The 17438-nt window shown below is 43.4% G+C and overlaps 1 protein-coding gene and 1 long non-coding RNA gene across 6 annotated transcripts in view; one reads left to right on the top strand and one right to left on the bottom strand.

The window, feature by feature from the left end:
* Positions 1-352: 352 nt before the first annotated feature.
* enc1 (ectodermal-neural cortex 1) lies at positions 353-17415 on the bottom strand. Of its 5 annotated transcripts, none has more exons than XM_072516083.1 (3): positions 16859-17415; positions 6703-8510; positions 353-3309 (listed from the first exon to the last, which is right to left on the bottom strand). In XM_072516083.1, the coding sequence occupies exon 2, from the start codon at positions 8502-8504 to the stop codon at positions 6729-6731; it is 1776 nt and encodes a 591-aa protein (XP_072372184.1). In that variant the 5' UTR covers positions 8505-8510; positions 16859-17415; the 3' UTR covers positions 353-3309; positions 6703-6728. The 5 variants fall into 5 exon arrangements, with proteins under 5 accessions (XP_072372184.1, XP_072372188.1, XP_072372185.1 ...); XM_072516087.1 differs by lacking the exon at positions 16859-17415 and adding an exon at positions 13468-13927; XM_072516084.1 differs by lacking the exon at positions 16859-17415 and adding an exon at positions 12646-13114.
* The window catches only part of LOC140429286 (uncharacterized), a 16043-nt gene continuing 15575 nt past the window's right edge, over positions 16971-17438 (top strand). Inside the window, exon 1 of the long non-coding RNA XR_011949022.1 lies at positions 16971-17093. This is a non-coding gene — a long non-coding RNA (uncharacterized lncRNA). The remainder of the gene's footprint in view (positions 17094-17438) is intronic.

Genomic DNA, 17438 nt, shown 5'->3' with positions numbered 1-17438 from the left:
TCGAAAAAAGAGCCCTTCGCCCACGGATTATCATCAGTTCTGAGGTAAAGATTTTGGTTGCTAGGGTAACAACAGAGTAAAATAGAAACTTTGTCCATCTTAGGTTCTGAAGCACGAGCAGTTACTTGCACCAGTAGCATAGGAAAGACTGACAAAGATTTCTAATTACAAAACAGAGTCACAACTCCTTGTACATTTCAAATCCTCAAAAAGCTGGAAAATAACTGCTTATTTTAAGCAAAGCAATCAAAATAAAGAGATAAAGGGACCAAATAAACGTCTGTGGCAATATCGGCCCTTCCAGACGAGGCACTGGACCACAGTACTGGCTAAATAACTCAATTCAGATCACTTAGAAGAAACGGCAACACAATTTAATTTCTTTTGAGTTCACATTGTGAAAAAAAATGACGTTTACAAAAATGGTACATTCCAGCAGTGTAAAAAAGGAAATGCTGACAGTAAATCTTACACTGACATAATTTTACATCACATACATCTACTCTTGTTGGTGCAGACATTATTCATTTCTAATCATTCTCATTCAGACAGGTGTCAGCTCTCATGAAAAGGCCTTTATACAATTACATTGGAAATAGAAGAGTGCGCTTTGTTATGTGTTGCTATGGTGATGAGTGGACAAAATAGGAAGAACCTCCTTGTCTTACGCCAACTTTGTGTGTGCACTCTGCTGTGAATTGCATTCTGTTCAAACTGTGCGGTGTTTTTGCAGATCTGCAATAGTCAAACAGCAAGCAAAATTTCCACATCAATTCAAAAAGCGGGAGCCCTGAAAGTTCCCTGCAGGGCCTGAGGCCCACCCTGCTTTCAGTTACCTTCTCTTATTCAAGGGCCTATAGACTTCAAGAAATTTTACTAAAAATGGCCACTATTCCTGTCTCGGTAGTTGAAAAGGTGCTGAATGAATTTCTTCCAACTGCACCATTAGTCAAAACTTGAGAAAAATGCTGCTTTTGCATATTTATAAGGAAATAGAAGTTTGAAAATACCCAGATTTTTAGACAAATAACGTGCCACTAAACACAAGACACCCATTATATTACCATTCCACTTCAAAAACAAAACGTCTATATTATTCCCACTATTTAATAGTTATATTAATTTTATTGGTGTGTCCCCCGCCCCATCTAATTTTCTCCAGTCCTCTCCTAAATGACTCATGTTGATACATGTTCACCTGCCGCACCTAGTCCCTGGCCAAAAATGACTATTCTTCATGTGTGTACTTCAACCATGCAGTGCATGCATCATTACTGACCCTATATGGCCATCACCCAATGACCACATTAAAACTTTCCAACAGGGATAACTGTCTAATGATCACGAGCAGGAATCATGAGTGATTGTCCACTCCATAACCCAAGATAATTGAAAGTTATCTTAAAACGTATTTGATCACCCTTTACGTTGCCTCCCGTTTGGCTCAATTGCAAAGTGGGAAGTGCCTTTATAGGGACACTTGTTTGATATATATCTGATGTAGAGACAAGGTAGTGAATCATTGAAGTACCATTTTACAGCCAGATTACATGGAAATGCATGTATTAAGTTTTGGAATTTTAGTGTTTTATGTGTGCTGACCATTTCTATAATCATTTCATCACAATAATGTTCTTCAAAAAAAGTTTACTCAAACGACATTACAATAATCAAATAGATAATAACATTTATAAATGAACAAAGATGTCACTGAAGGCTTTGCTCTGACTTTCAAACACTGGCCTTATTCTTTTAACACTTAAATTGTTGAAACATGGTGCTTTAGAAAAGGGGGTAGAAATTCTGATTGCTGAAGTTCACGTCCAAAGAGTTAACGTGCTCATATTGCATTTTGCAACATTATATTGTTAGGCAGGCGTTGACCTGTTTACTTTAAATGGATTAACATCTGTCTAAAAGTAGCCTACGTAAGAATCTGGTGGAGCATGTTAATCCTTCAAATGTAAACTACGCCAGTCAGAAATCCTTAACTAAATTCTACAAAATTTTGATATTCTATCCTAAATCCCGCTCCTCTCTCTCGTCTATCCTGTGCGTACCAGGAAAGGTTCACCCTTGGATCATAACAAAGGCTGCCTACAGCTTTGATCATTTTCACTGAGTGGTTCAAGGTAATTGTGAGTAATAAGGGACCACGTAAAGAAATGGGCTGGGCTGGTCAGTTGCCTAGAAGGCTGCACGCATGTGCATGCTCAAAGATTAATTAGTACTCACCGAATAGTGTTCTTAACAGAGCCTTGGAAGTGTTGGATAGTTTATTGATACATGGACATATGTTAAAACCAACACCATGCACTCTGGTGAACTACAGGCCTGAGAAAGTGACCTCACTGACTTCTGGCTTCTGTACCCATCTAATTTCCGATTGGAAATTTCCCCTTCCCTTCACTGCTGCTTTGTACTTTCCAGTTTAATGTGACAGAGAATGGGTATGGTTTTCAAGCATGTGGGCAGCCCTCCCAACCCCCTACTTCTGCTAAAGTGTGCAAATAACTCTCGTTACTCTCTTTAACACAAAATACACATTTATGAATACTTGTCATTTCAATGTGCAAGTAACTTCATTGAGCAATAAATATCCTACAATCATATAATAAAAAGGGCAAACATAAATAACAGATTCTTATAAAAGCAGTATCTCCAACCCTTAGGTCATTTTTTTTCTGCTCTCTTAATAAAGTTGACCTTTAATGATTCAGTTGTATTTTTGCAGCTGACTCCCCACCCCCTGTCCACATCCTGAAGGATTTTGCCTGCCTGACAGCATGGGCTCCTGAAGCAGGGTAATTGCTGCCCTAGGCATTGCCGGCAACAATCTCCAGAGCCCCCGACCCATTAGTGAAAAGTTAGGAAGGCACAGCATTATCTGTGTTCAGTCCGACATCCACATCCTTCACAATCTGCCCACGTCCTCGCAGCTGGTGCCAGCATTTCAAATGTCATGCTACGAGGTGACAGCCATTTAAATTTTCATACAAAAATGTTAGGAGTCAATGAAAAAAGAGAACAGTGTGGTGGTAAGTCTTAATTTTTGGAGGAGCCGAATAACATCACTGTTAGTTCACGATTTATCACCACTACCAATCATCAATCAGAAATTGCTTCATTATCATAAGATATGCAATGTGTGTATATGGAAACAAAATGTTTTTTTCATGTCACTAATAGGTGCTGGCTGTTGAAGCCAATTCATTTTAGCTCAAACAGGTAAATAGGGTATGTTTTTCTCTTCATTTAATTGGTGTTTCTTCACAGTGGACAGAATCTTCACATCGGGAGTCCTGGCATCTGTTCAAAAAGAGAAACAGGACTCTGTTATTGTTCGTATTTGACTTCAACAGTTCATCTATTCCAACAAAGTAACAATTTCATAGCCAAGTGAACTGGTGACAGAGTAATGACTGTAATTTTGCCTCACTAAATCTTCTATTCTTCGCCATATTCATTCGCAATTTACATTGTGGTTTTTGTGTTCGATGTAAACAGGCTCATATTGCTTGTGCTGCTCTGTAAGGTCAGATCACTGCCCAGGATCAATGGGGGAGTACTCCGTTCCAGTGCTTTTATGGTCACAAGTGCAAACTTGCCATCAAAACACAAACTTCACGGGTCCAGCATCATTCCTGCACATTAGATTGTAAAACATTGAACAAACTGACGAATAGCAAATTCATGTTCTAGGCAAACCATGTGAGGTCACATTGAATTAATAGTCTAATTTAGAACCTAGAAAGCTGAAATGAAAGTGTAAAAAAAGAGATTAAATCATTTATTGCACATTACTAGAAGCTTATTCATGTATCCCGAAGGCATAATTCTGCATTATCTAAAATAAATCTTCTTCAGCCCGATAGCAAGAGCAATAAATGAAATAATCACTGCTTTCACCCGAGAAAGTTCATCTTTGTTGTAGCAAACATCTCCAAGTGCATCAAGTTTAGGTTCCATTGATCAATGGAAATAAGACACCCATATGGCTGCAAGGACTCTGCAAAAATACTCTGTGTGCTTGGGTTCAGCCATTAGCTCAGTCCCTCACACTGGCAATAAAAATGATTTGTTATCATTGGCAAGTGTTTTTTTTTTGCAAAAATATACTTTATTCGCAAAGTATCTGAAAGAACATTTCAAAATGGGCATCACACAAAGTGCAATAATATTCAGGTTCTTTACCTATGTCATGTTGCACACTGAGGTGCTTTAAGAAACATTACATACATTTTTAAATGGTCATTACAAATGGTGCAAAGATATTTAAGTTGTCGACGTAGATCAAGTTGCACTCTTGAGGTGCTTCAATACAATTGTGATACGTGTACTATTCACGGTATACATTCAATGTAAGTCATACAGCCCAAGGGGGTTCTGTACAATTTCCAGCCCCTCGCTTCACAATGGCTGAAAGGTCTTAGACAGCGACCTTCTGCCATTGCGCCTCTGTGGCAGCTTGCCCAAGCTTTAGTGTATCCCTCAGCACGTAGTCCTGTGCTTTGGCTACTAGATCGAAAGGCTCGATGTAAAGAATCTCAATTAACAAGGGATTTCCCCAATCCCCACACCATCTACTCACTTCACAATGAGGACAAGGCTGCACTGACTAAATATTTCTAAACATCTAAATTAGGGTAAGCCTTCTTTATTTTAGTAGGCTGGGTATATATGATTTGAATAAGATGCAATAGTAATTTATGGTAACGGTCCAAAATATACAAAATGGAAATGCTAATTGCAAAAATATGAAATCTGAAGCATTAAGATTTCTATTAAAAGAGGAGGTTGTATAGAAAATGAACCTAGATTTCTAAAGCAAGGATTAAATGAAAATGCATGGAAAACTCTTACAATCAGCGACTGAAAGCTGAAATGAAAGTGCTTAAGCAACAATGGTGAACCAATAATAGAGAAATGATTATAACTAAAGACTGCACGAGTCCTTAAGGCCTGTGACAATCCCATCTCGCCTGTCATGTGGTGTAAAATTCATTGATTTAATGAGCTTTTATTTAAAAAAGAACTATAATAATAACTTCAAAAGTAAAATTGCACTTTTCACTAAGCTAGCAAAAACAGAAAAAAAAATAACATGGTTAGAAAGATCACACACACAAAAGTATCAAAAGAGCATTGTGGTGATTACAGGGAACATTCTGGATTGAACTACGAGATAAAATAGCTTTGCTCCATTAGAACGGAGTATAACATTACATATACAATTTTGTTTCAAAATGCTTGCAGCTCCAACCCTGAACTGTAACCAATGGGCTCCCTAATGTTTTAAGAAGGATGAATGGAAGTCTCTTGTCCTGTCCGGGTCACGCAAGTGAAAGCAAGAAAAAGCCAACTGTGATTGCCATCAGCTTTTGGTTGCTGTTGTGCAAATCCCTATGCGCAATTTTCATTTCCATCCCCTCGCACTCTCTTCTAGACCAAGGACAATAGACGGTTAATTTGACTTCAAAATGAGTCTGTTACTGATCCCCTCTGCCTCAGCCTGTCATTAAAAACCTGTCAACATGGCTTTTTTGGAAACGATCAGGTCATAAAATCAGGAATGGGAGATTGATATTACATTAACCTTCTAGGACGCTGCTTACACATACCAATAAAAAGGATACTGCAAAGTTAATGCAGGAAATGTTATGCTTTTTATTGCTTCATCTTTGTTTCTCTTCATAACTTATTGGCTGCTAGCCAGCTTTATGACAGGCCATTATCCCGAGACTAAATAAATCACTGCAGAATGGCAGGTTCTCAGATTAAATTAAAGCATTTGTTCATACGGTATATATGTAATCTAACTTGCTTTTTTTAGGATTAGTTGATCTTTCAATGATAATATCTTGAGTACAAATGAATCAGTTTATGTTATTTTGCAAACAACATTGCTCCTGTTAAAGCACTTGCAAACCGGAAAGCCTTGCATTTGACTCATCAGTCAGACACTGAGTAATCAATGTCTGCATAAAGCAGTACCAAAAATGACGGTTCCATCTTCAAAGGCACCACAGCCGTGCTTTTAATTCGGGATGAGAGCTGGACAGGCTGGGGCTGAGGTGATTGGCAAACCATCCTAACCTCAGTAGGAAGAGTTCTAGGTGATTGAAACTAGCAAATGGCCACGGTGTGGGAATGGAATGTTGTGACAGCAGGAGGCCACCGCTGAGGACTGCAAGAAGTTTCCGGGGCATTCAGGTACGTCATGGGGAAATGGTTTCACTGCTGGGCATGGGAGTGGAAAGCTCCCAGGCAGGGAAGACTTCAGCCTTCCCTTAGGAGATGTAGGCCTGAACACGCCCACTCCGCTTGACAAGATATTCAAAAAGATTCAAATGACCCACCACTCCTAGCCCTGATTACTCTTTCCCCAGGTCAGGTGGCAGGAGAGCTACAAAGGCTTCCATACATGGGTCTCTGGCTAAAATAGTAGTTGTGCCCGGACAACGTGATCAGATTTTGACCTGCAAATTTGAAGGTAGACTCAAACACCTTTCATTATCTCACATGACTGTCCTGGAACAATGTGGGTTCATTTCTCGCTCGGTACCACAGCTTCAACATGAAAACATCAAGCAGATCGGCCACTGGAGCACGTTTCATTTTAACTAGTTTTTCAACCATGTTCAAGACAGACGGCTTATTTCACAAAATCAACTCTTGTTAATGAATGTAAGAACTCCTTACCTAAGAAACACTGAAGGGTTGTAGTTCTATGCAGGAAGGTGCTTCCACGTACTAACGAATGCTGTGGGAATTAATGAATAAGGTACGGTCGTGATGCTGTTCCATGTGTCCAAAGTGGGATCATAGCAGTCTAATGTTTTACACCTCTGAGTGCCAAAATAGCCTCCAACTACATAGAGTTTATTTCCAGAGGCGACGGCATGGCAGCTCATTCTTTTTGCAGTCACATCCCCCACCTTAGTCCATTGATAGGTCTCACTGTTAAACCTATATGCGGAACATGCTGAGAATTCAGTGTCCCCACCCATGATAAAAATTTGGTTGCCCAGCACAGCCGCAGCTGTATACCTCCAGGGCTGAGGGCAGGTAGCAGGCACAGTCCACCTGTTTTCACACGGGTCATAACATTGTACTTTGGGCAGTTTATCATGGCTCACACTAGTACCACCAAAGGCAAACAACCTTAGCTTGGCACTGACCACAGCTGCATTGCTGACACCTTCCCGAAGAGGAGCCACCATTGTCCACTTATTGGTGACTGGGTCATACTGCTCCACTTGTTTTAGAGAGACAGAGGGTGATGCTGGTTGCCGCCCTGTGGCTGCAGTGTGCCCACCGACCACATACAAAGAATGTTTCAACTCGGCAGATCCATGACCAAACCTCGCAACAAGCATTGGAGCGGATTTGGACCATTCTTCGTGAAGAGTATCGTACACCCAAACATCTTTGGAGACCCCATTTTCTGACCCTCGCCCTCCAGTCACATATACTTTACAGCCAATTGCACATGCGCTAAACTCTTTACGTGGGCTGGGGATGTCAGCTTTTGGAATGATCTCTTTTGCCTTATGGTCTATTAAATAAACTTTGTCACACATGAAAGTTTGTCCTCCAAGCAAGAGCAAGGCGTGGCCAGTTTTGCGAGGTCTGGCACAAAGACTGGTCACCACTCCGTCATTTTGTAAAATTTTTAATTTGCAGTGTATTGCTTCTTCGATTAACTCTTTACTCTTCATCTGCCTGGTTATAAGCTCTTCCATGGCTACATTCTCCATTAAGTAAACAGCTGGCAGGAGGGCCAATCGAACTGTTTGCAACAATTCCGGCAAACAACAGTGGCGTCTATCCACATCATACTTCACCCACTTTATGGTGGTCTCGTATACAAGCTTCTCATCCTCTGTCTCCAGCTCTTCACTGGAGAGAAGCTGCACCAATGTGTCCTTTGGCAGCTGCATAAAGTCTTCACTTTTGCTGACAGTTGGGAAGTTGCTGAGGCACATTCTCCAGGACAGCTCATAGAGCTTAGTGCAATGATGGGCATCGGAGAGCAGCAGCATTCCAAGACAATTGGTTGGATGTAGATTTTTCTCCAGGAATTCTGCGCAAGCATCCCGAATGTCCTGGAACTGCAGCATGTCCCCAGCCTCCAGAAGGGACTCTGCATTTTCTTCATTGATAAGGACACGGGATGAGTAAGCATAGTCCAAGAGGAGTTCCAGAACTTCCGGGTGTATGGAATTATGGAAATTCACTTCATTATCTTTGCTCTCACGTAATCCTCCACTGAACATGGCTTCGAAATATCGGCTGCAGGCAGCAAGCACGGCCCTGTGGCAAGGAAATGTCTTTTCTCCTGCATGGAGGAGGACATCCGTGAACAGCCTCTGCTGTCGTAGAAGATTCAGGTGTGTGAGAACACTGTCGGCGTATGTAGTTTTGTGGAAGAGGTAAATATTCATTGAGCCATTGCTGGCTCTTGATTTTCGATTCTCGTGCATGCTGACTGACATTCTCATCAAACACTGCAGGGAGAGAAAAAAGAAAGAAATCCAGTGAATTCACGTTTGAAATACAAACGTCCCACCAGTTTATTTTATGTTATGTTTATGCAAAGAGAATTTTTCGCAATATTTACCACAGATCTCTCAAAACTACCACCCTATACCATCCTCCCTTTTCAGCCCAAAGGCAGAGAACTGCTTTGCAGTGACTGAATAAGTCAAATTCCAATTCAATTATTGGGGATTCTGGATAGCCAGTGTTGTGGAAGATTGCATTCGACAATTCTTTTAGTTTTTCTATGAAAACCAAAGGCCAAGTTTTACTATTCATTGGGATTGTTAATCAGGGACATTGGTTTAGAGTGAATGAATAAGACCAGTTTCATTTTTATTACATTCTCGGGTTTTATTGGTGTCTTCGGGACTGCATTTGGCAATGTCTGAACATTGTGCAGGGAAAAACCTGTCCAGCCTGTTGTTCTGCCTGCTTCTAGAGTGTGCCATCTAGTGGGTACTTGAAATAACGATGAAAGGCAGGTGAAGTCTGCATTCACAATCTAATGGGACACTGCTAAAACTATAATTATATTGTGCTCACTGTTGTCACTAGGATTCCAATATAAAGTGGCAGTGAATGTGTAATTTGTGTATTATGTCTATTTGGACTGTTCACAGAGCGAAACAATTATAGTGTTGCCCTTCCACACACTGGTTATCTCTGTTGACATCAAATTATTAACAACAGTGTGCAATATTGATGATGTCTGTCACTCCCAGTACTGGTGGGAGCAATTAGAGGTGATGAATTAACAGTGTTTGCAAAAGAGTGTTGTATATTATAGTGTATTAAAGCGGCATCTTATCCATATAATGTATTGATTGCAACATGATGATTAAGCTAGTGGAAAAACTGTAGTGAAATTAACATGAATCCCACACTGATGTACATAGAGAATACTCAATACCATACTGAAGTACATAAGGAATACTCAATACCATATAGATGTACATAGAGAATACTCAATGCACACTGACGTATGTAGAGAATACTCAATATCATTCTGATGTACATAAAGAATACTCAATACCATACGGATGTGCAAAGAAAATACTCAATACCATTCTGATGTACATACAAAATACTGAATACCATACTGAAGTACATAAAGAATACTCAATACCATATTGCTGTACATAGAGAATACTCATTACCATTCTGATGTACATAAAGAATACTCATAACCATTCTGATGTACATAAAATATACTGAATACGATACTGATGTACATAAAGAATACTGAATACCATACTGATGACATAAAGAATACGGAATACCATAATGATGTACATAAAGAATACTCAATACCATACGATGTACTTAAAGACAAACCCAGTATACAATACTCACTGAATATTAAACACTCGCTCGCCTCAAGATAAGTAAAGGTCATATGAATGTCAGCTTTGCTTGGTTAGTATTAAACTCATCTCTGAGCCAGAAGATGTGTGTTCAAGCCTTATTTTGGCAATTGAACAGAGTTAAGCTGATACATGCTAAGGAACTGTTGTCCTTTAAATAGACTATTATTCAGTGGAAGATCCCAAGACATTATCTGGAGAATTTGTCTTGATATTCTGACCAACACTTCTTCCCCATCAATGCCACCAATAATAAATGAACCAAACATTCACCTCACTCAATACTGAGGATAGTGCCCTGTGTAAAGTAACCACTGCATCTGCCAACATAGCAGCTTTAAGATTGTGTTTCTGTTTCCGTTCCACCCCAGAACTTAAACTGATCCTTCTGCTTTAAAAAGTGGGATTTAAAACAGTATTCATTTTATTAGGGCCAACATTAAAGGACTTTTTTCACTCCATGCCAATTGCCGGAATATGTCAAGCCCGCATCAATAATGGTGCCATGAGATGCAATTCAAGCCATTTGAATTATTTTGCATCACACCTTGTACGGCATGCATGCATATGTCAAGTCAGTCATTTTACTCTACAAAATAAAATGTGAAATAGCTGATGTAATGATTGAATACAATTAAAAAGTGAGGCGAGTTGATTTTGTATAATGTCATGTAATAAGATGCAAATTTATACCAAATCAAAAGCTAATATATTCACAATTATATGACCGAATAAAGACAATACGAATTGTGGCAAGTCAAGGTATTTGTTATTATAGTCCTTTTACTCTTGGTTAAGATGTTACCTTCTGAAGGTAACAAAAGCAGAACTGTTAAAAACAATTAACACCATTAACACTAACTTTAGTTGAATTATCTTTGCAACATCTCGCTATTTATTCACGTCCTGCTTTTTTGGGGAATTGTTTGAAATATTCCATAATGCCTCTGGAGTAAAACGACCTGCCATTCTAAGGACACTATTTCCGACTAAAAACAATTAGAACCAGTAGCTCTGTATTAGAGAGATTGCTAATGTCACAGGTATGGTTGCTTTGCATGGTGCACACTCTTGCAGCCCATTAACACCGGCCATATCCGGTAACTAACTTGCACTGTTGGCATTGCACTTTGATAGATCCATCTGATGCTCTAATGCTTGCTGATCATCTTGGGAAAGCAGCTCGTTGCTTTCAGAGTCACAGAATGGTTAAGGCATAACAGGAGGCCATTCGGCCCATCGTGTCTGCACCGGCTCTCCAAACGAGTATATCTTAAAACCATTCTTCATTAAAAAAGTATTTGCCTCCCCCCCAATTTCGTCACGAGGTAAGTTAGATTGCAAGACATTATTTGCAATATGACTTTTAAAAAATCATTCCTCTTCCCCACACTGAAACTTTCCCAGTTGTGTGTCTGAACCTTTAAAATTGCTGAATGATAATTACGGAATGTAATGTCACGGAAATGATGATGTTTCCCTTTTTCTATCATGGACAGTCAGAGACAGGTTTTGCTAAGAGGGGGGTGGTTAAAAATCCCAGTTACCTGTCCCTTTCACCGCCGTCCTGCTCTGCACCCAGAAACAAAAACACGAGTGAAACACAGTGACATTAGACTGATTTCTTTCTGGCGGCGCTTTGCTTCTCTTAACGTTTACTTTGAGCTGAATAAACAGAGTCGGCACTGTTACTGTACCTTAGATAGAGCACTGGCAACTGCATCTGAAAGCAGTCATTAAACTGGGTCCCTCACCCGTGCGATTTTACTGGGGATGTCTTCATGTGTAAAGGACCAAATGCACTTGTAATTTGCAGCCTTTTGGCACAAGTCAAAGAAATGCCTGGGACCCATTGTCAGTGGTGAGCTATTCTCTTCATTCTGCGGAAGTGGGCGATTCCTCAAACCCAACACAAACTTGGCTGCTCACCAAATCAAACCCCGGAGTGATAACTTACACGTGTGAAGCGGCGACTTTCGGCTTTGATCGAATTGTATGAATTTCAACCACACCGCGGGCTGGATAGAATTCCTCGTCTCTATTGGGGATTTGATGGAAGCTGCAATCATTGTTGCTGTATTTTCCCCCCCAAAAAACATGCCAAAGTAAACAAGATGATACAATCCGACCGCGGTTCCCCGTCCCAATGTGTACTGCCCAGGGCAAACACTCCACTCCATAGCCGATTAACACCGTTAATAAACTTATTGCAAACACAACCCTGCCCATATACTTCCGAGAAAAATCACTCACACCAGGGGACAAGGGCAACTGCAAGTTTCCATTTTATTACAGGGATCAAGTTCAACCTTGATACAACAAGATAATATGTAATCGTTTCACAAGCTTCTGTACCCTTCACTGAAATCCCTGTTACACCCACTGTCTCACTGTCTTGGGCAGCTTCGCTGCAGACACTGATATTTGCGGTTAGGTTTACCCGCTAACGGTTTCTTAATGGTCCGACTGGATACCATGAGGGCGTCTGGACCGTCCTCTCAAAGCTTCCTTCAAACTGTGAGATGGAGTGATGCTGCAGGACCTTCGTCAGACTGGAGCAGAGACAGAAAGCGCCTCTCGGACACGCAAAAGGGAGTCCCGAGTCCAAAACTGACATTAACATGTAAATTACCGTCTGATGTAACAAATGTTACAGCCACGAGACTGTTCTGAATAGATATCAGTCAAGTGTTTCCAAATGCAATCCACCACCCCCCGCCCGCCCGCCTTTACTTACATGCAGAACAGTCGATTCACCAAGGCTCCAATGACAAAGTTTGTTTAAGTTTTACAACGTGCATCCGCTCGCCGGTACCCCGACTCTGCGATGGAGATGGGAGAGGACAGGGTTGGAAACAGCAGCTGCCGGCTGCTCGGTCAGAGCAAACAGCGGCTCTTTTCAAACACGCGAGTACTCACAAGCCAGGGAACATAGGCAGCCGCACATAGATAGGGTCACAAAGGAGTCTAAACAGGCAGAGAGGGGCTGCACAGTAAACAGCCCAGGAGAGGGAGTTTACACAGTAGTTCCTAACTGCTGCCTGGTCCAGTCACAGCCACTCAGCGCAGCAACCAACCAGTACAGAGTGGAAACCGCACAACCAGCCCCACATTGTTCGACATTTATCCCAGTCTCATTCTGTTACCCCAGTCAAACACTTACCCCAATCCCACATTATCATATCCCACACTTACCCCAGCCCCAAACTAACATATCCCACACTTATCCCAATCCCACACTAACATATCCCACACTAACATATCCCACTCCCACACTAACATAGCCCACACTAACATATCCCACACTTATCCCAATCCCACACTAACATATCCCACTCCCACACTAACATATCCCACATTTATCCCAATCCCACACTTGCCTCAATCCCACGTCAGTACCTCAATTACACACTGTTACCCCCATCCCACATTCCTATGCCGATTCCACTTTTACCCGAGCCCCACATAGAACATAGAACGATACAGCGCAGTACAGGCCCTTCGGCCCACGATGTTGCACCGACATGGGAAGTCAAAAAACAAAAGCCATTTAACCTACACTATGCCATTATCATCCATATGCTTATCCAATAAACTTTTAAATGCTCTCAATGTTGGCGAGTTCACTACTGTTGCAGGTAGGGCATTCCACGGCCTCACCACTCTTTGCGTAAAGAACCTACCTCTGACCTCTGTCCTATATCTATTACCCCTCAGTTTAAGGCTATGTCCCCTCGTGCTAGCCATTTCCATCCGCGGGAGAAGGCTCTCACTGTCCACCCTATCTAACCACACTGTTACTCCAGTCCCACACTGCTACCCCATTCCACATTCTTATCCCAATGCCACTTATCCCAGTTCCACACTGTTACCCCAGTCCCACACTGCTACCCCATTCCACATTCTTATCCCAATGCCACTTATCCCAGTTCCACACTGTTACCCCAGTCCCACACTGCTACCCCATTCCACATTCTTATCCCAATGCCACTTACCCCAGTTCCACATTGTTACCCCAGTCCCAAACTTATCCCCAGTCCCACATTGTTACCCCAGTCCCAAACCTATCCCCAGTCCCACATTGTTACCCCAGTCCCAAACTTATCCCCAGTCCCACACTTATCCCCAGTCCCACATTGTTACCCCAGTCCCACACTTACCCCCAGTCCCACATTGTTATCCCCAGTCCCACATTGTTATACCAGTCTCACATTGTTATACCAGTCCCACATTGTTATCCCAGTCCCACATTGTTACCCCAGTCTCATATCGTTATACCAGTCCCACATTGTTACCCCAGTCCCACATTGTTACCCCAGTCCCACATTGTTATCCCAGTCCCACATTGTTACCCCAGTCCCACATTGTTATACCAGTCCCACATTGTTACCCCAGTCCCACATTGTTACCCCAGTCCCACATTGTTACCCCAGCCCCACATTGTTATACTAGTCTCACATTGTTAACCCAGTCCAGCATTGTTACCCCAGTTCCACAATGTTACCCCAGTCCCACACTTACCCTAGTCCCACATTGTTACGCCCAGTCCCACACTTACACAGCTCCACATTGTTACTCCAGTCCCATATTGTTACCCCAGCCCCATATTATTACCCCAATCCTAGACTTACCCCAGTCCCACACTCTTCCTCCCTCCCACACTCTTACCCCCAGTCCACCACTATCTTCCCAGTCCAACACTAAGCCAGTCTCACTATCCCTCACCCAGTCTCACTATCCCACACTGACCCAGTTATTCCCACTGTGACCCAGTCTCACTATCCCACACTGACCCAGTCTCACTCTCCCACACTGATCCAATCTCACTAACCCACACTGATCCAATCTCACTATCCCACACTGACCCAGTCTCACTCTCCCACACTGACCCAGTCTCACTATCCCACACTGACCCAGGCTCACTATCCCACACTGACCCAGTCTCACTCTCCCACACTGACCCAGTCTCACTATCCCACACTGACCCAGTCTCACTATCCCTCACCCAGTCTCACTATCCCACACTGACACAGTTATTCTCACAGTGACCCAGTCTCACTCTCCCACACTGACCCAGTCTCACAATCCCACACTGACCCAGTAATTCTCACTGTGACACAGTCTCACTCTCCCACACTGACCCAATCTCACTCTCCCACACTGACCCTGTCTCACTATCCCACACTGACCCAATCTCACTCTCCCACGCTGACCCAGTCTCACTATCCCACACTGACCCAGTCTCACTCTCCCACACTGACCCAGTTATTCTCATTGTGACCCAGTCTCACTCTCCCACACTGACCAAGTCTCACTATCCCACACTGACCCTGTCTCACTATCCCACACTGACCCAGTCTCACTCTCCCACGCTGACCCAGTCTCACTATCCCACACTGACCCAGTCTCACTCTCCCACACTGACCCAGTCTCACTATCCCACACTGACCCAGTCTCACTATCCCTCACCCAGTCTCACTATCCCACACTGACACAGTTATTCTCACAGTGACCCAGTCTCACTCTCCCACACTGACCCAGTCTCACAATCCCACACTGACCCAGTAATTCTCACTGTGACACAGTCTCACTCTCCCACACTGACCCAATCTCACTCTCCCACACTGACCCTGTCTCACTATCCCACACTGACCCAATCTCACTCTCCCACGCTGACCCAGTCTCACTATCCCACACTGACCCAGTCTCACTATCCCACACTGACCCAGTTATTCTCATTGTGACCCAGTCTCACTCTCCCACACTGACCAAGTCTCACTATCCCACACTGACCCAGTCTCACTATCCCACACTGACCCAGTCTCACTCTCCCACGCTGACCCAGTCTCACTATCCCACACTGACCCAGTCTCACCATCCCACACTACCCAGTCTCACTATCCCACACTGACCCAGTCTCACTCTCCCACACTGACCCAATCTCACTCTCCCACACTGACCCTGTCTCACTATCCCACACTGACCCAATCTCACTCTCCCACGCTGACCCAGTCTCACTATCCCACACTGACCCAGTCTCACTCTCCCACACTGACCCAGTTATTCTCATTGTGACCCAGTCTCACTCTCCCACACTGACCAAGTCTCACTATCCCACACTGACCCAGTCTCACTGTCCCACACTGACCCTGTCTCACTATCCCACACTGACCCAGTCTCACTATCCCCCACTGACCCAGTCTCACTATCCCACACTGACCCAGTCTCACTATCCCACACTGACCCAGTCTCACTATCCCACACTGACCCAGTCTCACTATCCCACACTGACCCAGTTGTTCTCACTGTGATCCAGTCTCACTCTCCCACACTGACCCAGTTATCCTCACTGTGACCCAGTCTCACTATCCCACACTGACCCAGTCTCACTATCCCACACTGACCCAGTGTCACTATCCCACACTGACCCAGTTATTCTCACTGTGACCCAGTGTCACTATCCACACTGCCCCAGTTATTCTCACTGTGACCCAGTCTGACTATCCACACTGCCCCAGTTATTCTCACTGTGACCCAGTCTGACTATCCACACTGCCCCAGTTATTCTCACTGTGACCCAGTCTGACTATCCACACTGGCCCAGTTATTCTCACTGTGACCCAGTCTCACTATCCCACACTGACCCAGTTATTCTCACTGTGACCCAGTGTCACTATCCACACTGCCCCAGTTATTCTCACTGTGACCCAGTCTGACTATCCACACTGGCCCAGTTATTCTCACTGTGACCCAGTCTCACTATCCACACTGCCCCAGTTATTCTCACTGTGACCCAGTCTGACTATCCACACTGGCCCAGTTATTCTCACACTGTGACACCAGCATGGTATTCACGGTTCCTCTATCAAGCTTCCTTTTTAAAAAAAAAATTACAAATGTATCACAATCAGATTGCGAGCTGGCGGGTGTGAAAAGAAAGATAGACTTACCGAAACTTGTGAACAGATGATCCGGCGGGGAAAATCATGGTCTTGGGCTGGTGCAGGACGTGTTCGCCCTGCTGTTTGAGGGTTGCTGTGTTCTGGAGCTGGGAACAACGCTGCAAGTTGACTGCTGATCAACCGGGAAATAGTCTGCTCGGCCGGTGCAAATTGCCTGCGAAAGAGGGCGTGCTGTCACAATGAGTGGCTGTCACCCTCTGCAGTCAGTGTTAGACAATGCACAGTAAGTATTTTGCAAAGCGCCCGGCACCCAGTAAGCAATACTCAGCACTGCTCAGATAGCACACGGTGACTGCGAAGCAGCAGGGTCTGCGCTACGGCGACTTATACTGTGAGGGGATCACAATTGCGAGAGCAACCCACTTGCCGAAGCCTTGGAGCATTTCCAAGCGGGATATGGTAGTCAGCTGCTCAGCTCTGCCTGTGGACGATTCCACTGCGTTAGGCTGTCGTTAAAGTGAACCGATTGGCAGTGGGCTGATATCACCAACAGCAAATTCCCAACCCAAAGCCTGTTACAGGAAACGACCCGAGGACCAGAGCTACTTATGAGAGAGCTGGTCTGGAG

The sequence above is a fragment of the Scyliorhinus torazame genome, chromosome 9, assembly GCF_047496885.1.
Source record: "Scyliorhinus torazame isolate Kashiwa2021f chromosome 9, sScyTor2.1, whole genome shotgun sequence".
Classification (NCBI taxonomy): Eukaryota; Metazoa; Chordata; class Chondrichthyes; order Carcharhiniformes; family Scyliorhinidae; genus Scyliorhinus; species Scyliorhinus torazame.
Note: the sequence above shows the minus strand (reverse complement) of the source record. Positions and strands in the feature narration are given on the sequence as shown.